This window comes from Sapajus apella, unplaced genomic scaffold, assembly GCF_009761245.1.
Source record: "Sapajus apella isolate SASKATOON/1434 unplaced genomic scaffold, GSC_monkey_1.0 scaffold95, whole genome shotgun sequence".
NCBI lineage: Eukaryota > Metazoa > Chordata > Mammalia > Primates > Cebidae > Sapajus > Sapajus apella.
Window position 1 is genome coordinate 1642844 of NW_022437035.1, and position 22364 is coordinate 1665207.

General features: G+C 50.0%; 1 protein-coding gene and 1 long non-coding RNA gene across 3 annotated transcripts in view; one reads left to right on the top strand and one right to left on the bottom strand.

Moving 5' to 3' along the window:
* Positions 1 to 201: 201 nt before the first annotated feature.
* On the bottom strand, positions 202 to 8567 carry LOC116535559. The gene is made up of 3 exons (XR_004262253.1): positions 8556 to 8567; positions 8302 to 8304; positions 202 to 287 (listed from the first exon to the last, which is right to left on the bottom strand). It is a non-coding gene; the product is annotated as an uncharacterized LOC116535559 (long non-coding RNA).
* Positions 332 to 22364, top strand: part of SGSM1 (small G protein signaling modulator 1) — a 61491-nt gene continuing 39458 nt past the window's right edge. The window contains exons 1-10 of one of the 2 annotated variants that reach the window (XM_032256687.1): positions 332 to 823; positions 3256 to 3418; positions 5614 to 5766; positions 7257 to 7324; positions 7546 to 7691; positions 7810 to 7941; positions 9991 to 10115; positions 16651 to 16718; positions 17869 to 18032; positions 18216 to 18348. In XM_032256687.1, coding sequence (XP_032112578.1) covers positions 760 to 823; positions 3256 to 3418; positions 5614 to 5766; positions 7257 to 7324; positions 7546 to 7691; positions 7810 to 7941; positions 9991 to 10115; positions 16651 to 16718; positions 17869 to 18032; positions 18216 to 18348 — 1216 coding nt within the window. In that variant the 5' untranslated portion in view covers positions 332 to 759. The remainder of the gene's footprint in view (positions 824 to 3255; positions 3419 to 5613; positions 5767 to 7256; positions 7325 to 7545; positions 7692 to 7809; positions 7942 to 9990; positions 10116 to 16650; positions 16719 to 17868; positions 18033 to 18215; positions 18349 to 22364) is intronic. The other variant, XM_032256688.1, reaches the window with a different exon arrangement.

A 22364-nucleotide genomic window follows, 5' to 3' on the forward strand; every position in this document is an offset into this window, starting at 1 on the left:
TGGGTGGCTTCCACCTTGTGGCTACTGTGAATAATACTGCTGTGAACATAGGTGTACAAATTTGGCTTTCAGACTTTGCCTTCGGTTGTTGTTTTGAGTGTATGCCCAGAGGCGGAATAACTGGATCATATGCCAATTGTGTGGTTAATCTTTTGAAGAACCACCATTCTGTTTACCGTAACAGCTCCACCATTTCGCCTTCTGATCATCGCACAAGGGCTCCGGTTGCTCCATATCCCCACCAACATTTCATAGCAGCCTCCTAATAGGTGTGAGTGGTATCTCACCTGGGAGGCAGAGGTTGCAGTGAGCTGAGATCGTGCCATTGTACTCCAGCCTGGACAACAAGAGCAAAACTCTGTCTCAATAAATAAATAAATAAAAAGAATGGGAATAGTGGTGAGTGCCCTGCAGGAACTAAAATAAAGGACGGGATTGGGGAGGGGGATGCCTTAGACAATGTGGTCAGGAAAGGAGATGACGTTTTTGTGTGACACCTGAGAGAGGCAGGAGCCCACTGTGCAAAGAACCTGAACAAATAATTGATAAAACGGGAAGCATGTGGTTGTGACAGTCCTCAGACCTACAGAGCACAAGGCGAGGAGGTGGGAAGGAAAGCAGCTATGAAAACATCCCAAACAGCCCGAAAAGCCTTGTGGGGAGCAATGCAGCTCTTTTGGGGCACCTACACCCAGGTTACCTTGGTCACCTTGGACCTCTTCCCCTCCGGCTGCCTCTGCCTTCCAGGTGAAGCAGATCATGGAGGAGGCTGTGACACGCAAGTTTGTCCACGAAGACAGCAGCCACATCATCTCCTTCTGTGGTGAGTCTGTGGCCTGGGAAAGTGGCTTCTTTCTCTGTGGGCTGCCTCAGGGAAGTGGCATCTTTGAGCCAATGTTTTGCTTTATAACTCCGAAGTTATTTTTGGATTCCGGATGGGAGACTCCATTGGAGAATTTGAAAATACAGAACAGTGTAGAGAAACAATTAAAAATAACTTCTTTACCCCATGAAGAGGTCAGTGTGGTTAACACTGTAGGGGTTGCCTTCCCTCCCCCTCGGCAATGTTCACACTGACCACGCTCCAAGTGACACGCTGTCTTGCATCTGAGGAATGGGCTCCTGTCCCTCACTCTGCCTGTGGCTACTGCTAGGTAAAGGGAGAGGGTAGATGGGGACTTTTTTAAAAAAGGGAACTACGAGCCCTTGACACATCCTGAAGGGTGACATCCATCTGGCTCAGCGAAGGATGCACCCAGGGCTCAGGGCGTGACTCAGCCATGTCTCCTTGAACCAGCTCTGCTCACAAGCTTCTAGAAATAACCCCATGGCCAGGCTCTTGCTGTACTTTGAGAATGGCTAGGGATGTGTTCTGAGTGTCCCTGGGGTTAGGATAATCAGTGTGTACATAGAAGTTGGAGTTGGATTTTAATTTAATAATTGGAGTGTCTCGTAATGAAGGACATGTTCTAATTCCCCTCCCTTGATCTTGGTCCTGTGGAGAGGCCTGAGATGGAAGAGCTGGTCAGCCTATCGGCCACTGTCCAAATGGCTGGGGACACCACCCCACGGGGCCCACAGCACGCTGAGCACACACTGTGACCCAGGAGGCCACCGGCCTCGGTTTACCCTCTTTTCCACCAGGGAGACCTGGACCCACCTCTGCTGCTTTCTCTCCATTGACCTTGGGCAAGATCTTTTTTTTTTTTTTTTTTTTTTGAGACAGGGTTTCACTCTGTCACCAGGGTGGAGTGCAGTGGTGCAGTCACAGCTCACTGCAGCCTTGGCCTCCTGGGCTTACGCATTTCCCCCACCTCAGCTTCCCGAGTAGCTGGGACCACAGGTATGTGCCGCCATGCCCGGCTAATGTTTAAATTTTCTGTAAAGATGGAGTCTTGCTATGTTGTCAGGGCTGGTCTTCAATTTCTAGGTTCAAGCAAACCTCTCTCCTTGCCTCCGAAAGTGAAGATCATATTTTTTAAGTGGGATGTCTTTATTTAAACATAAAACCACACACACACACACACACACACACACACACACACATACACACATAAAATTACATACATATATGTATGTGCATATATACATATAGGCATTCCCAGCTTTTAATTTTTTCCTGAATATTTTTATTTTCAAATAAAGTCATATGCAAGTCCATGTTAAGACTTGGTTGCCAATTAAAGGCTTAGAGGAATAAAAGTGATAAAATATTCTAATAATTCTGTAGCTCTATTCAAAGTATTTGGGTGGGAGAAATGGGATGGCAGTAAATGAAGCCTGAAGAATCGCCTCGAGGTTTCTTTTCTCCGTTGTTTCTTATAAGCCATTGTCAGAAAGAATTAAAGAATGTCTCCAAAGCCTGAATAGAAAGTTAACTTACATCAACATACGTAAAAGAAAACTACCGCATATGGACCGGGCGTGGTGGCTCACGCCTGTAATCTCAGCATTTTGGGAGGCCGAGGTGGGGGGGTCACGAGGTCAGGAGTTCAAGACCAGCCTGGCCAAGATGAGGAAACTCCATCTCTACTAAAAATACAAAAAATTAGCTGGGCGTGGTGGCACGCGCCTGTAATCCCAGCTACTTGAGAGGCTGAGGCAGAGAATTGTTTAAACTGGGGAGGCGGAGGTTGCAGTGAGCTGAGATCATGCCACTGCACTCCAGCCTGGGCGACAGAGCAAGACTCCGTCTCAAAAAAAAAAAAAAAAAAAAAAAAAGTACTGCATATGTAAGTTAAAAATAAGATATCTAAGAGATCATCTCCTGAAATATTTTAAAGCCATGGGCAGATTAGGCAATATTTGGCCATTCATGCAAAACAAAGTATTTGGTAACTCAAAACAAAACAAAAAACCAGAAACAAAGTGACGAGACCAAAACTTCTCAATATTCCTCCTTGCACATAGCATAACCTTGGTCAAGCTCTGTCCCCCAGAGCACTGTTCTTTAGAGCTTACATTTCATGTCAAGAGCTTACATTTAATTTTGTCACAAGAATTAGGAAAGGTAAATCTTAACAGTTACCCGACACCCATCAGGTGCCCAGTGAGAAGTACTTCTTATGTAGTCGCTTTCAATATACACCAATTACGTACCTGTACAAGTGTGAGCTCCCCGTCTCTGGGTAAGACAGAAGGTAAGAAGATCGAGAGGGCTCTCCACGGTTCCTGTGTCTGACAGAAGCTCTGGGCCATGCTGGGTGCTGGGAAGCGTGGGCAGGGCAGGGCCTGCTGACTGCCATGTCCCCGCAGCGGCTGTGGAGGCTTGCGTCCTGCATGGGCTTCGGCGGCGGGCGGCTGGCTTCCTACGCAGCAACAAGATCGCAGCTCTCTTTATGAAAGTGGGCAAGAGCTTCCCACCGGCTGAGGATCTGAGCCGCAAGGTGCAAGACCTGGAGCAGCTGATCGAGAGCGCGTGAGTGCAAAGCATGGGGCGCAGGTGGGAGCAGCTTCCCAGAGAATAGTCCACAGTCCTCCCTGGGCCCCAAGAGAGCCTGCACCCCCGATCACTCTCTTTACTCTCCATCCTGCTCCTTAAACCCACCAGACTCTTTCCCACCCCGGGGTCTTTGCATGTGCCGCACCCTCCACCAGGCTCACCCATCTGATTGTCTGTAGCTGCTTTCTTGTCATTATTCAGACTTTACGTTAGCTCAGAAAATTCCAGTCCTCACCTCATCTCTCTTCCGTATCACCCTGTTATTTTCCTCCCAGTTGTTATTGATTGGCCATCCGTAGTTACTCATGTAAGGTTTATTTGATGGCTTTCTGTCTGTCCCACTTGACGCTGAACCCCATGAGAGCAGGCAACTAGATCTGTTTTTCCCCGTTATGTCCCAAGCATCTGGGACAGTGTCTAGAACCTAGCAGATGCCCAAGAAACAATTGTTGAGTGAGTGCCTACTGGGAGCCAGCCACAGCCTGTTCTAAATGCAGTGTAAACAAAGTTTGATGGAACCAACATGGACTCTGTCTGCATGGAAGCTGCCCACCTTGTCGCCACTTGCCATCAACTGGCTCCCCATCATATCACTGTCTGATATGACGCAAGGGCCTCATATCAATAGGCATATTATATCACATTCCAATACACTGATGAGAAGTTAAAAAAAAACCTCATATTAAAGTAACCTTTGAAGGGGAGAGGTGGCTTCCCTCCCTTGTCGTGGCGGCTGGTGCTGTGTGTTGCGGGGAGGCTCATGGATGGAGTGTGTGCGTGTGAGCACCTTCAGCCAGAGCCACTCCCTGGGAGGTCCTTACTGTACAGCCAACCCCACTGTCCACAGCCTGGTCAGGGATGACAAATTTGGTTTCAACTCCTGGCAACAAATGTGATGCTGGTGGCTTCCCAGATGAATGTGCTGTGATTTTGAAGTTGTGATCGGGCGTCCTGGGGAAAAGCACATGGATTGATGGGTCATATCTGTCAAGGGCAAAGGCAGGGAAGACGCAAGCATGTCAGATGTTTGCAGTCTCTGCTGTGGGTGGTCACTCCACTTCACTGGATGAGAATGGCCCTTTTCTTGGCTCTCAGGCCCTGCCTGCCCAGGGCTACTGGCCAGAACTGTGTGGTGGTCAGAGCCCAGGATTTGGCCCTGCCAATTCCCATTTGGAATAACTTCTCAGCCAGCTGGTCTTTGGGTACCTTCCAGTCCATCTGCTAAGTTCCCAGGTGTTTGCAGATAACTTCTTAAAGGGTTAGATTTGTCGTGGGCCTTCCACAACACTGGGAGTGACCGCCTAATGGAGGAATTAGAGATGCATTTATTCATATATGCAATCATTCATTCATGAATGTTTACTAAGCCTCCTGTATATGTGAGCCACTATGCTGGGCCCTGGAGATACAGACATGAAGAGGGCCCATGCTTGCCACATGGCAGCCTCTCAATATTTTATTTTTTAAAAAATGAGTTGCCTATATCATATCCTCAAGATGACAGTGTGGAGGGGAAGACAGAAAAGTGAGCAGGGAGTTCAGCTGCAGAGGCTGACGGCACAGAACAGCTTTGGTTGGTCCAAGAGGGCTTCCTGTATGTAGGAGGAGAAGCCCTCTCTGAGACCTGAAGAGTGAGAGGGATCCGCCTGGGAGTGGGTGGGGAGGGAACCAGGAAGAAGCAGCAGCCCAGGGAAAGGCTTCAGATGAGATGCTGGTGGCCTCAGACATCTGCACATATCTCTGTCTGGCTGAATCATGGAGTGAGAAGGGTTAGTGGTAAGGAGATTGTTGGAGAGGTGAGTGGGGCAAGGTCTTGGAGCTCTCTGCCTACCATGTTGAAGAGCTTGCTTCCCAAGGGCACTGGGGAGCCACCGAAGGATCTACACTTGAAGACTCTTGGCCAGCACTCCTTTCCAGGAGAGAGAGGTGAGGGGGTATCAATATGAGAATCTGGCTTGCTCGTTGGCAGTGTAGGAAAGTGTCTGTTTAACCACATCTGCACACTCACCTGGTATTATTATTTTTTCAACTCCTGACCAGCTTGCTAGCAGCAATGCGGGCTCTTGTTGTTTAGCTGCCATTCCTTCATCTCCCCGAGAGAATCTCTCGCTTGCCTGTTGGTCCTGTGGATTTGCTGTTGTATCTATTCCCCTCCTTTATTGGTCTTGAAGGAGAAACCAGATCCAGGGCCTCCAGGAGAATGTGCGGAAGCTGCCGAAGCTGCCCAACTTGTCCCCACTTGCCATCAAGCATCTGTGGATTCGCACGGCCTTGTTTGAGAAGGTCCTGGACAAAATCGTGCATTACCTTGTGGAAAACAGCAGGTGAGAGGGAAAGACCAGACACCTGACCATGCTCTGCCGCCACCTGTTGGCCATCATGGGAATTGCACCCCCGGCACAAGCTGCTTTCTTTTTTTCCTTGACAGCCACTAAGTTTGAAAGTGATTAAATGCTTGGAACCTTGGGAAGATTCATGAGCTTAATGGCAGTGCAAGGTCTTCGAAGCATTGGGATCCTGGGTTTCTTCCTTCTCCTGTGGATTACTCCACCCAATAACTGTGTGGCCCTAGAGAATCGCTTAGCCCCTCCGTGCCTATTGTCTCTTTTGGTAAATGGCATGGAGATTCCTGATACTCCCAAAAAGTGAGAAGGGAATTTGGTGAATATGCAGTGTTTTGCAAATGCATGGTGAGCCTTTTCACATTTTCTCCACTAGCTTAATCTGATGTGAAAGTTTTATAGTACGAGCCCTCTTACGTAAGCATTCATCCATGCGTTCATTCATCCAGCAAATATTTAGTGAGCGTCTGCTGTGTACTGGCTCCAGCCTAGATGTCAGGGATACATTGGTGATGCCTGTCATGTTATAGAGCTTGTACATCATCTCAAGAGCAGCGAGGAGCCATGGAAAAATTTATTATGATGCACCTCATGGCCAATATGCCTCTCCCGCCCCCAAGAGGTGGCAGGAAGGGAGAGAGAGAGAAAGAGAAATATCTCAGAATCTCCCCATCTTTCAGAATATGAAAGTGCTGGATTAACCACATCTTTACAAAGCAGATGCTTTTATTAATATTCTTTGCCCCTTTGCAAGGAAAACCTCCATGAAAGTGGAGAGAAAAGTCCCTCTTCTCATGAAGTTCACGTGCTTGCAAGGAAAACCAGCTTACACAGTCATGGTGGTAATATGTAATGGGTGTTCCAAGGGGGTGTGGTGGTGTTTCATTTTCTCCCGGTGGTCAGGGAAAGTGTCCCAGATGGTGCAACCATTAAGCTTCCATTTGAAGATGATGGAGGCATCAGCCAGGTGATGGGATGCAGAACAAACTGTTTCTGGTGGAGGAAATACAGGTGCAGAGCCTCGTGGCAGGAGAGAAACTGCAAGAAATCCAAGCTCTGGATCTCCAAGCACGGGGATCACTTGAGCCCAGGAATTCAAGAGCAACCTTGGCGACGTAATAAGACCCTGTCTCTACAAAAAATTTAAAAATTAGCCAGGTGTGGTGGTGCATGCCTCTGGAGCCAGCTGATCAGGGCTGAAGTGGAAGGATCATTTGAGCCCAGGAGTTTGAGGTTACAGTGTGCTTTGATTGTGCCACTGCACTCCAGCCTGGGCAACAGAGAAAAGCCTTATCTCAGAAAAGAAGTCTTTCTGTCAGCCCTATGAACTATATTATTATCGCCATTTTACAGATGGGGCAGCTGAGGCTCTGGGTGGTAACTAAATGACACTTGGGATTGAACTCTGGTCTGTGGATTGTATGTCCTCTGCTGGTCCCCATCCAAACCTGCATATTCTCTCCTCTTGCTAGCAAATACTATGAGAAGGAAGCTCTCCTGATGGACCCTGTGGATGGCCCCATCCTTGCGTCTTTGTTGGGTAAGTAGTCCTGTGCACTGAGCTTCATTTAGACTCTTGGTCTTGAGTCTCAGGGGCACCTTCTCAGGGACTCTCTCACCCCTGTCCAGCCTCACCCATTGAAACGCAGCACTGTCCTAGCTGGCTGGAGGGGAGGGTAGTGAGATGGGCAGCCACCTGGTGGTCAGTGAGTGGGAGGACTTTCCGCGACAGTGGGTTCCCAGCCCCCACGTGCCCCTCAGTGGGGCCCTGTGCCCTAGAGTACACCAAGATGAAGACTGCAGATCACTTCTGGACCGACCCCTCGGCTGATGAACTCGTCCAGAGGCACCGCATTCACAGCTCCCACGTGCGTCAGGACTCGCCCACCAAGCGTCCTGCCCTCTGTGTGAGTGGGGTGGACGGTGGGGCTGTGGGAGGGACCTCACATGGGGGCAGGAAACGGGGTAGGAGCCCTCAGGGTCACTGCAGGCCTCGTCCCTCTATCTCCCCTCATGCTCTACCAGATCCAGAAGAGGCATTCCAGTGGCAGCATGGACGACCGGCCATCTCTCTCTGCCCGCGACTACGTGGAGTCCCTGCATCAGAACTCCCGTGCCACCCTGCTGTATGGCAAAAACAACGTGCTGGTTCAGCCGGTGAGAGGCTAGCGTGGGCCCAGCTCTTGCCCTGAGGGTCTCACTCCAGGCTGTAGAGGAGGAAGTCCCTCTGGTTCCAGGTTGCCAGTCCATTCTCCATCTGTCCACTCACCCATGCACAGATCCACCCAGGCAACACTTATTCAGTTGTCCATCTATATTTACACCCACCCGTCCTTACATCCATCCATCCATCCACCCGTTGTCACATCCATCCACCCACCCATCTTTACTTTCATCCATCCACTCGTATTTACATTTCATATATCCGTCCGTCCATCCGTCCGTCCGTCTGTCTGTCCTTTTGTTTTCCCACCCATCTCCCCACTCACCTGCATCCCCAGGCTCCTGTCTGCTCACTGTCTTCTCACTCACTGATTTCTGCAAAGATTTCCATGGACCGGCTATGTGCTGGGTGCATATGATGTCAAGATCTTCATTCTCATGGCCAGTATTTCTTGATGCTTCCTATGTGTCAGGCACTGTGCAAAGTGTTTTCAACTGTATTAGCTCTTAAACTTCCCAACGACCCTTTGAGGCAGGTACTGTTTTTACAGTCCTCAGTTTATCAGATGGTGATACTGAGGCCTGGACAGGGGAAGTAAGGTGCAGACAGTTATGATTTGAATTCAGGCCAGCTGATGCCAGAGTGAGTGCCATCCTTCAGTCACCTTCTCTGCCCCATGACGCGGCTGGGCTCCAGGGATGAGTGGTAGGCAAGGCATATGCGGTTCCTGACTTCATGCAGTGTCTCCTTCGGCTGTCCCCTGCCCGGGGCCATTTGGTTGCATGGTCATTGTGGTGTTTGGGAAAACCATCAGCCACTTCATCTCTGCAGTCACAGTTTTCATCACTGGGTGATGTTGAGCAAGTCACATTTCCCTCCAAGCCTCCGTGTCTGCGTCACAGTGGGTCCAAAATCCTATTGCCACAAATCTAAGAAGCCAAGACACTAATTTAAGATATACCATTTCTTAACATAATCTCAAACAATTCAAAATGCTATTTAGATTATATACAATTTTTTTTTTTGCTACTTAGAAATTTTAGCCTATACTTTTCGAAAGAGGTCTTCGAAACTTATATGGATGTAGTTTTGTTCTTTAATCTATATCACTTTTATAAGTAACACAAAGGGAAAATATCATTGAAATACATTAAGATAGTCTTCAAACTTCTTCAATTCAGAGTTCCATCTTCTCTATCACTTTTTGACTTGAGAGTCATCAGTGCCCGCATTTTTCCATACATCATTTTCTGTTCCATCAAGAGAAGGAGTTGGCAATCATCCGGGGGCCAAATGTGGCCCTCCACTTGTTTTTACCAATCAAGTTTTATTGGAACACAGCTACAACCTATGACTGCTTTCAGGCCTTGCCGGCAGAGTTGAGTGGTTGCAGCTGAGCTTGTGTGGCTTACAAAACCAAGAAATATTCCCTGTTTGTCCCTTTACACAAAACGTTTGGTGGCCCCTGACCCAGCGGCACAGGAAATACAGCATTTCTTGCAAGAATGTCCACTCTCATCTCAGGAATGTTTTTTTTTCTTGAGACGGAGTCTCGCTCTGTTGCCCAGGCTGGGGTGCAGCAGTGTGATTGCAGCTCACTGCAAACTCTGCCTCCCAGGTTCAAGTGATTTTCCTGCCTGAGCCTCCTGAGTACCTCTTCCCACTTAAACCTGGCCAAGATAAATGTCTTCTGTTTTGAAAAGCGTGATTTTCAGTGGGGCAGAGCCTCCTTCCTGGTTCTTAAGGAACCTGGGGTCAGGGATGCTTGCGCTCAGGAGGAAGTCATGAGTGTGGAAGTGGTGGGGGCGGGAGGCTTTCTCCAGCTGGATGATGTAGAACCCATCCGGGAGGCTGGCTGCAAATGGCTTTGCTTAGCATGGCCATCTGGAAGGAAGCTTAGGGTCCTCCAAGGGGCCAGGGCCTTGCAGGGCTTAACCCAACCTCTTAGTTCCGATTAGGTGTACTTGACTCACATGGGCTGGGGCCTATGTCCACAGCGACTCCAGCACCATGGCTAGACCTGAGTCCTCCTCTCTCTGCAGAGGGACGACATGGAGGCTGTGCCAGGGTACCTGTCCCTGCACCAGACGGCTGATGTCATGACCTTGAAGTGGACACCCAACCAGCTGATGAACGGGTCTGTGGGGGACCTGGACTATGAGAAGAGGTAGGGCACTGGGTCTGCTCTGCATCCCGTGGGTCCCTCCACTCCCCTTGGCACAAGGAAGTTCCTCCCCTGGGGAAGGGAGGCTTGCATCTCACCCTGCTTCTGCCCGCTACTCTGCCTGGCTGTTAGGGCCCCTTGGCTCAGCCTCCTGGGAAACTCAAAGGCTTGGGAGAATCTGGAAACCAACTGGAAGAGTCCTAGGACATGGGAGCTGGCAATGCCGGGGAAAAAAATCCAGAGGGAGAAATCTTTATGAAGCTCTCCTACGCCTGCAAATGGCAAATATTCTTCAGTCTCTGTCCTCCCTTCCGTCACTCAGTAAAACAGGAAGGCGGGAGGTATTAGCGAGTATCTGGTCCAGGGCTGTGTCTCCCATGAAATCCTGGGATTTATAAGACCCAGCAAAGGCTTTAGAGTCATGCTCGAAAGAAGTGCTGGGACAGGGGATTCCCTGCTGCAGTGCCTGGGCTCCAGCTCAGTTAGGGAAGACTGCAGGAGGAACAGAGAAAGCCATGGTGCGGAGGTGTGGCTGGTTCCAGTATTTCAGGTTGAGGAGCCTCGGCTGCTGATGGGGAGGAGAAGCAATGGTTCTTGCTGCTCTGAGTCCACATCTCATCTTAATTTTCTTTTTTTTTTTTTTTTAAGATCCAATGTGGGGTGGAGTTTCGCTCTTGTTACCCAGGCTGGAGTGCAATGGCGCGATCTCGGCTCACCGCAACCTCCGCCTCCTGGGTTCAGGCAATTCTCCTGCCTCAGCCTCCTGAGTAGCTGGGATTACAGGCACGTGCCACCATGCCCAGCTAATTTTTTGTAGTTTTAGTAGAGACGGGGTTTCACCGTGTTGACCAGGATGGTCTCGATCTCTTGACCTCGTGATCCACCCGCCTCGGCCTCCCAAAGTGCTGGGATTACAGGCTTGAGCCACCGCGCCCGGCTCATCTTAATTTTCTTTTACATTTTATTGCTTTCCTAAAAAACCTTTTTACAATGAAAAATTTTTAACCTAAAGATAGACAGAACTCAGGTACCCATCACCCTGCCCTCATGGCCACAAACCCATTCCCTCCTCCCCAGGAGTCTGAAGCAAGAGGCAGACATGATATGATTTCATCTGTAAATATTTTAATGTGCATCTCTAAGAAAATAAGGACTCTTTTCAAGAAGCATCACCAGAAGGCTATTACTGTGTTCTGTTTAATGTGAAGGCTTGGTGTGGTTAACACCAGACTTTGGAGTGATTACAAGTGTTCTCGGTTGGATGTGGTGGCTCATGCCTGTAATCCCAGCACTTTGGGAGGCTGAGGTGGATGGATCATGAGGTCAGGAGTCCGAGACCAGGATGACCAATATGGTGAAACCCCGTCTCTACTAAAAATACAGAAATTAGCCAGGTATGGTGGTGCACGCCGGTAATCACAGCTACTCAGGAGACTGAGGCGGAAGAATTGCTTGAACCCAGGAGGCGGAGGTTGCAGTGAGCCGAGATTGTGCCACTGCACTCCAGCCTGGGTGACAGAGTGAGACCTCTTCTCAAAAAAAAAAAAAAAAAAAAAAAAAAAGTGTTCTCTAAGCTGGCACTTCCTGTGGAGGAGTCACCATCTGTCCTCAGAGCTGGTCAGTTGGCAAGACAATTGTCCCATGATGGCACAATAACTCAGCTCCAGCCAGACCCTGCAGTCTCTCTCTCTTTCTAAACATTTAAATATTTAAATTTTATTTAATTACTTTTTTTTTTTTTTTTTTTGAAACAGAGTTTCACTCTCTCACCTAGCCTGGAGTGCAGTGGCTCAGTCTTGGCTCACTGCAACCTCCACTCCCTGGGTTCAAGTGATTCTCTCACCTCAGCCTCCCGAGTAGCTGAGATTACAGGAACTTGCCACCACACTCAGCTAATTTTTGTATTTTCAGTACAGATGGGGTTTCATCATGTTGGCCAAGCTGGTCTCAAACTCCTGACCTCAAGTGATCTGTCCATCTCGGCCTCACAAAGTTATTATTTTTATTTCTATTTTATTTTATATAGAGATGGTGTCTCGTTTTGTTACCCAGGGTGGTCTTGAACTTCTGGCTTCAAGCAAGCCTCTAATCTCGGCTTCCCAGACTCTAGAGTTTCTAACCAGGAGACTGTCATGGAAGAATAGGGGAGGGGGACCAGGAGTGGTGGCTCATACCTGTAATCCCAGCACTTTGGGAGGCTGAGGAGGACAAATCACGAGGTCAGGAGATTGAGACCATCCTGGCTACCAGGGTGAAACCCGGTCTCTACTAAAAATACAAAATATTAGCTGCGTGTGGTGGCATGTGCCTGTAGTCCTAGCTACTTGGGAGCTGAGGCAGTAGAATCACCTGAATGCGGGAGGCAGAGGTTGCAGTGAGCCAAGATCATACCACTGCACTCCAGTCTGGGTGACAGAGCAACACCCCCTCTCCAAAATAAAAGAATAAGGGAGGGGTCCCAGGGGTGCTCTGGGTCTGGAACCTTGTCTCACCCTCTTTATCCTAAACCTTGGTTTAAAGGCTTCTTTGACCTCCCTGCCGAGTCCAGATCACACAGCCCCAAATCTCCGTGGTAGCATTTAGAAAACTGCAGTCACACAGTGAATCTGTGCCTGTATACTACCTCTTACCCTCAAGAGCTCAGTGCCTTAAAGGCAAGGGTCCCGTCTTGTTTGCATCATATCCCCAGCCCCTGCCACAGCTTGTAGCACATAGTAGGTGCTCAGGTCAGCTTTGTGAAACGAAGCAGGGAAGTCAGACGACCTGGATCCACTCACTGGATGTTTGCTAAGCACCTACTCCATGCCAGCCACTGTGCCAAATGCAAGGGAGACAGCAGTTGTAGAAAAGGAGGGGGAAATCTTTACCTTTTCCGAGCTTACATTCTACTGGAAGACAATGAATGGGCAGGGAGAGGGGTGAATATATGCAATGGGACCCAGCCTTTGCTCCGCCCTCACCTTGCTGGACGACCTGGGGTGTGTCACTCCACCTCAGTGAGTCTCAGGGTTCCCTTTCTATTAAATGGGGAAGTAGGGCGAGATGGTCTCCTTAGGATTCAAGGCATTCCCAAGGGGTCTGCAGGGGCTTCTCAAACATTGAAGTGTCTTGGACCCAACGTCAAAGCTTTAACAGCTTGAGGAGGCTGTTTGTGGCCTGGACTTGAGCCAGGGTTGTGTGGGCCAGAAACCTGATGCTAGTGTTTTGGGAAAAGCATTGGATCCAGTGATTGCTAAGCCCTGCCCCAGCTCAGATCATCGGGACCCCATGTTTCTGCATCATCTTCTGTTTGTGAACAGGCACCTCGTAGGTGCTTTGATACTGAGTTCTGGCTGAATCAGAACTTCCAAGGTCACTACGCAGGAGCTGGGGTGTCCCTAGCCCTGGGCTATGAACCCCATCCCTCCTTGTTATTCTCACTAGAACTTGAGGCTCAATGGAAGATAAAAGGCAGGGATCAGAAATGTGGGAGTTGGTGTGTGGGGAAGGGGCTTGCCCAGGAGCTCCAGCATCCGTTGGGGGACCAAGAAGCAATGGAGTGGGGGAGGTTTTTGTCTGACCTTGTACAGGAGCTGTTTTTACTTTTCATAGCCAGCCTCTCTCCTGCACAGCCGCAATCCTCACTTACCAGCTAAAGAGCTGGATATTGGGGTTCTGGAGCCAGGCTGGACTTGCCTCCAATCCCAACCCTACTGTGTGGAGAGCAGTGGGACCCTCCTACTGTGCTCGTGGGACAACCACCTTATGGACCAGTTTGGCAGTTTCTTGTAACATCCCCTTATCATGTGACCCAGCAATTCCACTCCCAGGAATCTACCCAAGAGAAATGAAAATTTACGCCCACACACAAACTTACACACAAATGCTCATAACAGCATTATTCGTGACAGCCTAAGGCTGGAAGCAACCCAAATGTCCGTCCACTGGAGAATGGATACAGACATTTGTGGTCCATCCATGCAGCAGAATATTATTTGTCCACAAAAGGGTTTGAATCACCAGTGGACATTACAACATGGATGAACCTCAAAAGCATTATACCACGTGAAAGAAGCCAGCTGCAAAGGCCACCTGTTGTAGGATTCCATCTAGATGACAGGTCCAGAAAAAGGCACATCTGTAGAGTCAGCAAGCAGATTGTCAGTTGCCTAGGGCTGTAGGTGGGGATGGAAGATTGACTCCCAACAGGCAAGAGGAATCTTTTGGGGGTGGTAGAAATGTTCTAAAACTGCCTTGTGATGATGGTTGCCCAGATCTGCACATTTACTCATCAGACTGTACGCTTATAGTGAGTAAATTCTATGGTGTGTAAATTATACCTCAGTAAAGCTGCTAAAACATGCAAAAAAAAAAAAAAACCTAGAAACTCAGCCCTTGCTCCTTCCTAGCTGTGTGGCCTGGGACGATCAACTCCACTTCCTTGAGTCTCAGATTATTTATCTGTAAGATGGGAATGTAGTAAGGGAGCCTCTGAATAAGCACGTAGGGAGAATTTATGTAACAGAAGCGCATAGAAAACCCTTAGCTGGGAGCCTGGCACCTGGACAGGGCTGTGAGTCATGGGGGCTGTTCGTGTCACTTTCGTGGGTCCGAAGAGACTGTGGCTACAGAGCTCCTTGCTGATGGCTGGTGGTGGCTTCATTCGCTGGGCATTTCCAGTGCTCAGCATTCATTATACACTGTGAACATTCTCTGAGCATCACAGAGAAGTGAACGAAACAGAGCCCCTCTGCTGCAGGTGTTCAGCACCCTTTGGGGAATCAGGAGAAGACAGGTGCTTGCAACGCGGTGTGCTGGGCACGCAGGGCTGTGGGAGCCCAGGGAGGGACACCTTGGCGAGACTGGCTATGCAAGGGGCTCAACAGAGGCTGCTGCTCTTGCGTCCTTGACTGTCCTCGAAGGGCATTTACTTCCATGAACTCTGGTGAGGCTGATTCTGGTACAGGCCAGGGCGGGCAAGGCTTTCAAAGAGAAAAGGTCCCCAGCAGTGTGAGTTGAGGGTTTCTCCGAGTCTCTTCCACTTTTCTCACTTCACAGCCGGGAAAACTGAGGGCCAGAAAGGGGTAAGAACTGGCTCATGTCTCAGGTGGAAGTGGGATTTGAACGCTGTCTGACCTTGAAGTCTATGTTAGTTTGGGTCCTCCAAGAAGCAGACACCAAGGCAGTGTTGGACCAGCAGAGGTTTACTGGGGACACACCTGTGCAGGTTAAGGGAGGGGCAGGAGTGGATGGAAGAGCCTTCAGGCTGTCATGCAGGGAGGGAGAGGGAGGAAGGAAGGAAGGTTGGGCAGAAGGAGTCTGAGACAGCACAGCTCTACGAATGGCCGGGTCAAATGGAAGTCTCCTGGACCGTTGACTGTGAGAGGAGTCCGTTGTCTCGCAGGAACGGGTGGCACTAGTACGCTGGCATGCTAGGTCCTGGCTGGGAGCAGCCCAGGGGAGCATGGCATCGGTGCAAACGTGGCCTCTGAAGTTGATCAGCACTGCTCCCCTCAGCAAGGTCTTCCGAAGGAGATCTGAGTGGTGCATTTCCGTGGCCACCGCAAAGTTCCTGTGGTCTCCACCTCCCGTGTGTTCTGATAGGAAAAGCTATTTGTTTCAGGACAGCTGCAAGGTTTTGAGCTGGAAATGGAAACACTTAAGTAATCACAGGGACCACTTCCCAGGTATGTACTTAATCAGCTCTGTACTGAGCCCTTCAAATAAGTGATTCTATTTAATCCTCACAGCAACACTATGGGGGGGTGTCACTCTAGCCCCCATTTTATAGATGAGGAAACTGAGGCTCAGAGAAACCCTCAAGTCACACTGCTGGCGACCTGTGAAGCTATTGAGTGGCTATTCTAGCTCCTACCCATGGACACATGGTGGCCTAGAGCTAGGATGTGAGTTAGTCAAGACTCTTAGATGCCAGTTACTGAAAACCAAACTCAAGCTGACTTAAGCACTGGCCCACGTGAGCTGACACTCCAGGGGCAGTAGCCTCAGGCATGGATGGATCCAGGGACTTGAATGATGGGGACCTGCACTCTGCATCTCTCTGCTCCGTCTTCCTGTCTATTGGCGCCTTTCTCAGGCATGGTTGCTTCCGTCTTCAGACTTCTGCCCTTACTGCTCCTCTCCAGGCAGAACGGGGCATCTCTCTCCCATTCATTCAAATGTAAATCTAATAATCCAGTCTCATTGGTTTTGCCAGTCAGGAGTCAGTCCTGCACTGAACACTGTGGTTGGAGCAATGCGACAGGCTGATTGGCCAGGCCTGGGTCAGGTGGCTACTCCTGGAGTCCCAGGGTGGAGAGTGGGTGAAGTCCACCTCACCTCCAATATGGATGGGGGGTGGGGAGGGTGGTAACCTGGGGAAATTGGGTTCCTGAGACCAGAAGAAGAGGAGATAGCGTCTGAGCAGCTGGGACCCAGATGCTGGGGAGCTGGTGGGAAGGATGGAGGAGCTCCTGGGTGTGGTCTGCTGGCCTCTGAGCCCCTCCCCACAACGGGGTAGGCAGAAGTCCTGCAAGCCTGACCCTCCCTCCCCTTCCAGCGTCTACTGGGACTATGCCATGACCATCCGCCTGGAGGAGATTGTCTACCTGCACTGCCACCAGCAAGGTAGGGACCGTGGGGACAGGAAGGGGGCTGTGTGTTCCTCTTGGATCCCCTGCCTGTCTTCACCCCTGCCTATTCATTAGCATCATGAGACAGTGATACGGTGGGCACCGCATATTACCTGTGCAACTTTAGGCAAGTGACCTCACCGCTCCGTGCCTCAGTTTCCCCATCTGTAACGGGATTATAACAACACCCTCTCATGGGGTAGTTGTGAAGATGAAATGATGTACGTTAAGGACTCAGCATGACACCCATCTATGGCTATGGTGTTAACCGCTGACACTTACTAAGCATTGACAATGTGCCAAGCACAGTTCTGAACACTCACACGCCTGTTATTCAGTCATCATAACCACCCCGTGACAGGGGTGACATCCGTTCCATTTTGGAGGAGAGGAAGCAGCTTAGTATAAGGGTACACAGCCTGGAAGCTCCAGAGCTGGGACTGGATCCAGCTTTTTGTGACTCTAAAGTCAGTGCTCTGAAGACCTGGGGTCAGTAACTGCAGCACTCCTTTAAAGACAGAAGGAAGTACGGTACGAGTAAGCAGAGGGCCATCCTGCTTTAGAAAGAACCTGGATTCAGACCCAGACTCTGCCAGATGAGCTGTGTGACCTTGGGGAAGTTACTTAATCTCTCTGAGCTTTGGTTTCATCATTTGTAAAATAGGCAATAATAGATAGGACTCATAGGGATATTGTGTTTCAATAAGACAGCACCTCTAACATGCTGTGCTTATATTCAGTAAGTGCTCACTACGTGCTAGCCAGAGTCAGCTACTGCCCTGGGACAGGGGAAGTCTAAAGGCCTCTGTACAAAAATAGGTCAGGTAGATTTGTAGAGGATTCCTGAGGAGCGGAGGATGCTAAGGGGCATCTTTTTCTTTTGGTGGTTAATGTCAGGGAGGTCAACTCTGCTCTTCTTAACTTTGTCCTGTAGTATCCAGTCAGATACGGATGGTGAGTGAGATGGGGGAGACTCAGGGGAGGTAAACACTGCTCCTGACCTTTGCCCAGGCCTTTCCCAGAGCTCAGAGCAGGATCCCTGGGTCTGGCTTGGCACCGCTGGGGGATGTGTTTGCAGGGAGGGGCTGTCACCATGCCTCATAGTGACTTCCCACTGGGTCTTCTCTGGCTGGTGGTGGTGGCAGTGGACAGCGGCGGGACGGTGGTATTGGTCAGCCAGGACGGGATCCAGAGGCCGCCCTTCCGCTTCCCCAAGGGTGGGCACCTCCTGCAGTTCCTCTCGTGCCTGGAGAATGGGCTGCTTCCTCATGGGCAATTGGACCCGCCACTGTGGTCTCAGCGGGGGAAGGTGAGTGATCATGGGGACCCAGGGAGGCTGGGGTGGAGACTGGTCACAGAGAGTGGTTGTTTTTGCCTGTGTGCCCTTAATATGGCTTTGTGGCCTCATGTACTCCCCACTGATAGCCCAGACGGCACAGGCTGTGGGGACAGATGTGTCCCAAGGACCTTGCTTTGGGATTCGTTCTTATAGGGCAAAGTGTTTCCTAAACTGCGCAAGCGAAGCCCTCAGAGTTCTGCTGAGTCCACATCTTCAGACAAAGACGATGACGAGGCCACGGATTACGTGTTCAGGATCATCTACCCTGGCATGCAGTCAGAATTCGGTGAGCTGCCCTGACCCGGGCCCCGGGGAGTCACCTGCTGACTGATCCTCTCCAGGTGTTTGGAACTAGACTCTGACAGATCTGGATTCTGGGATTAACAGGAGGATCTGGAAACAGGAAGTCGGTTTCTTGGCAGCGTCAGTTTCACCCCAAATGGGAACAAGTAACCACCCTGTACTTGACTAATAAAGAAGCCACTGGGAGAGGTGGTCTGGGGTAGTGGCAGTGGCATAGGCTGTGGAATCCTGGCTGAACTTGGACAAGTCACCTCAGCCCTCTGTGCCTCAGTTTCCTCATCTGTAAAATGGGCATGTTCATAGCACCAGTTTCATAGAGTCATTCTGTGGATTAAACGAGATAAGGTGGCTGGGCATGGTGGCTCACACCCATAATCCCAGCACCTTGGGAGGCTGAGGTGGGTGGATTGCCGGAGCCCAGGAGTTAAAGACCAGACTGGGCAACACGGTGAAACCCCGTCTCTGCAAAAACTACAAAAATTAGCCAGGCATGGTGGCATGTATCCATGGTCCCAGCTATTTGGGAGGCTGAGGTGGGAGGATCACCTGAGCCTGGCGAGGTGGAGGCTGCAGTAAGCCTGATTGTGCCATTTCACTCCTGCCTGGGCAACAAAGTGAGGCCCTATCTCAAAATAAATGCAAATTAAAATATTTTTAAAATGAGATAAGGCATTTTGCACATAGAGAACAATCAAATTTTGTTAATATTCTACTTCCCCCCTTTTTTTTTTTTTTTTTTGAGACAGAGTCTCACTCTGTCGCCAGGCTGGAGTACAGTGGTGTGCGTGATCTCGGCTCACTGCAGCCTCCACCTCCCGAGTTCAAGTGATGCTCCTGCCTCAGCCTCCAGGGTAGCTGGGACTACAGGTTCGTGCCACCACGCCCAGCTAATTTTTGTATTTTTAGTAGAAGCAGGGCTTCACCGTGTTGGCCAGGATGGTCTCGATTTCTTGACCTTGTGATCCGCCCGCCTCAGCCTCCCAAAGTGCTGGGATTACAGACGTGAGCCACTGCACCTAGCCTACTTCATCTTGTTATATGGATTCAGTGAGATGATGAGATATATTCAGAGATATATTCAGATATATTCAGTAGTAAGTGAAGAGTAAGGCCTTGCACACAGCAGACCCTCAGTAAGTTACAGTCAAACTACGCCAGCAGAGGCGAAGCAGAGCACTCAGCACTGGCCCATGAGATGGTGGTGAACATCAAGCAGGTTGCACGGTGCCTGTCATGACACAGATGCATAGCAAATGCAAGTTCTTACTACTAAGATCATCATCGTTATGGGGCTGTTGTGAGTATTCAGTGAATTAAGATTTGGAAAGTACTTAGAAGAGGGCCTGGCGTTTATGAAGCCTTGTGTGGGTGTCTGTTAAACAAATCAGTATTGAGTGGTAGGTTCTTTCTGTTCACTTCATTTTATTTAACCTGCAGCGGCCCTGATGTTCCCATCCCATGGATCATGGCTCTGAGCCTCTCTCTGCTGAAGTAACCACGTGCTGGGCAGTCAGGCTCTCTTGAGAGCAGATGTCCACCTGGGCCAGACTGCAATCCCTTAAGCGCTGCAGAGTGTCCTGAGGTGTTCATGACCGTGTCTGTTCCTGCCCTGGATCAGGGCCTCCCAGCCACTCCATGGAACAGGTGCCCACAATCCTGGCCGGCCCCAAGGCTGAAAAGGCTCCATGTGGGAGGGTGAAATCCCCTGGGATTCTGAGCAGCTTCTGTTCTGTTGCCCAAGAGCTTGGGCTTCCCACCCCTGTGAAGACCAACAGGCATTAAGTGCTCCAGTCGAGAGCCAGTTAGCAGAGAGGGCCAGATCCCCATAGCTGCCTTCCCAGGAAACTCTACAGCTTCTCATCCGACGGGCAACATGCAGTCCCTCTAGGAGCTAGGCGGAGTGCTGTTTCATTTACTGGGAGATTCTCCATGTCCTACTGTGGCTTGATGTAGGCTAGTGGAGCAGACACTGGCTGTGCGCACCCACATCCTCAGCATTTCCCATTTTGTGCATGCTGTTCAGCTGCCAGCTGCAGCTCCCTGCCTCAGTATCTCTTTGCCTGAGGGTTTTCTCTGGCCACCAGAGTCCCTTCTGGCCAGGAATGGGGCATATTGGAAGCATCAGGGAACCAGCGCCTTCCTGGAGCAGCCCTCAGCTCATGGCTGATAGGAGTTAGTGTTTCAGTGTCCCAGCTCCCTCTCCCTTTGTGGGGCAAGCTCTGGCATGCATGTTCTGCACAGCCTCCCAGAGGGTCCGTCGGAGATTAAGCACCGTTACCCCTAGTGGCAACGTGCGTGGCACCTAACCCTTTACTCCCTCTCCTTTTCCTCCTTTGTCTCCTTTTGCCTCTCCCTTACTGACTGCCTTGGGAACTTGCACTTGGATCCTGGTCTGCCTTTGAGGAAACCCCCAACGAATTCAGTTTATCTAGAACTAGACATCTGGACCTTAGGGCTTCTGACATTGGAGATGGAATAATTCTTTGTTTTTTTTTTTTTTTTTTTTGAGACGGAGTTTCGCTCTTGTTACCCAGGCTGGAGTGCAATGGCGCATTCTCCGCTCACTGCAACCTCCGCCTCCTGGGTTCAGGCAATTCTCCTGCCTCAGCCTCCTGAGTAGCTGGGACTACAGGCACACGCCACCATGCCCAGCTAATTTTTGTATTTTTAGTAGAGACGGGGTTTCACCATGTTCACCAGGATGGTCTCGATCCCTTGACCTCGTGATCCACCCGCCTCGGCCTCCCAAAGTGCTGGGATTACAGGCGTGAGCCACCGCGCCCGGCTAATTCTTTGCTGTAGAGGGAGGTCCTGTGCATTGTGGGATGCTGAGCACCCACTAGATGCCAAGTAGCAGAATTACTTTGCTTTAAGTTATGACAACCAAATATGTCTCTAGGTATTGCCAAGTGTCCTCTGGAGGGTGGCAGAATTGCCTGTGGTTGAGAACCGTTGGTTTAGAGCAAAGAATACATCACTGTATTCAGCTCTGCCACTGCAGTGCGGTTAAGTGACCTGTCCTCTGCAGGCCTCACTTCCTTCTCTGTAGAATGGGGTAACAGCATTCCCCACCAGCATCATGTTCTGAGGAGTCAGCAAGATCATTCCTAAAACACCTGGTGACCTGGCACGGGGACTGATGCTTGGCAGATGCTCAGTGAGCAATAGTAGGTTTATGTCTTGAGTGCCACTGGGTGCTAGACCCACTTCTGTCCGCTGTCCTGCCATCCCTATCTTAATTCATTCTGTCCCCACCATAGCCCTCCCAGGCAGGTACCATTGTCATCACCATCCCCCATTTTGCAAGGAGGAAATTGATGCACAGAAGGGTTAAGCGACTGGTCCAGGATCACACAACCAATTCTTGTCATGGCTGGAATTTGAAAGCAGGAGGTCTGGCTTCAGAGCCTGTGCCTCCAACCGCCACTCCATGCATATTATGTTGACTGGCAGGGAGAGGGCATTGTGGTTTCACTGCCTTCATCCTCAAGGTCAGCTTCAACACATGTGGAAATGGTAACCACATTCTTGGTTGATTTTCTGGGGCCAGAGCCACACAGGCTCAACAAAACCAGTCATCTTACAGTTTCCATCTTTGAGAGGTATGAAGTCCTTTCTGGAGTAGTGCCTAAATCAGAAGTTGACAAGCCCCTTCCCATGGGCCAAATTTGGCCCACTCACCTGTTGTTGTAAATAAAGTTTTATTGGAATACAGCCACATCCATTCATTTATGTATCGTCTATGGCTGCTTTCGTGCCACAGCAGCAGAGGTGAATCATTGTCACAGAGATCATATGGCCCACAAAGTTGAAAGTATTTACTCTCAGGCTCTTAACAGAAGAAATTTGCAGATAATGTGTCTTAAATAATAAGAAAATAATTTCACCCTGTGGGAGGGGAGGTGTGACCGTAGATGTTTGTAAACTGCCTCTCAGTGTCCCTTCCGCCCTGTCTCCACTGGGTTCTTTGCCTGCCCCTTGTGCTCTGGGGAGGAACAG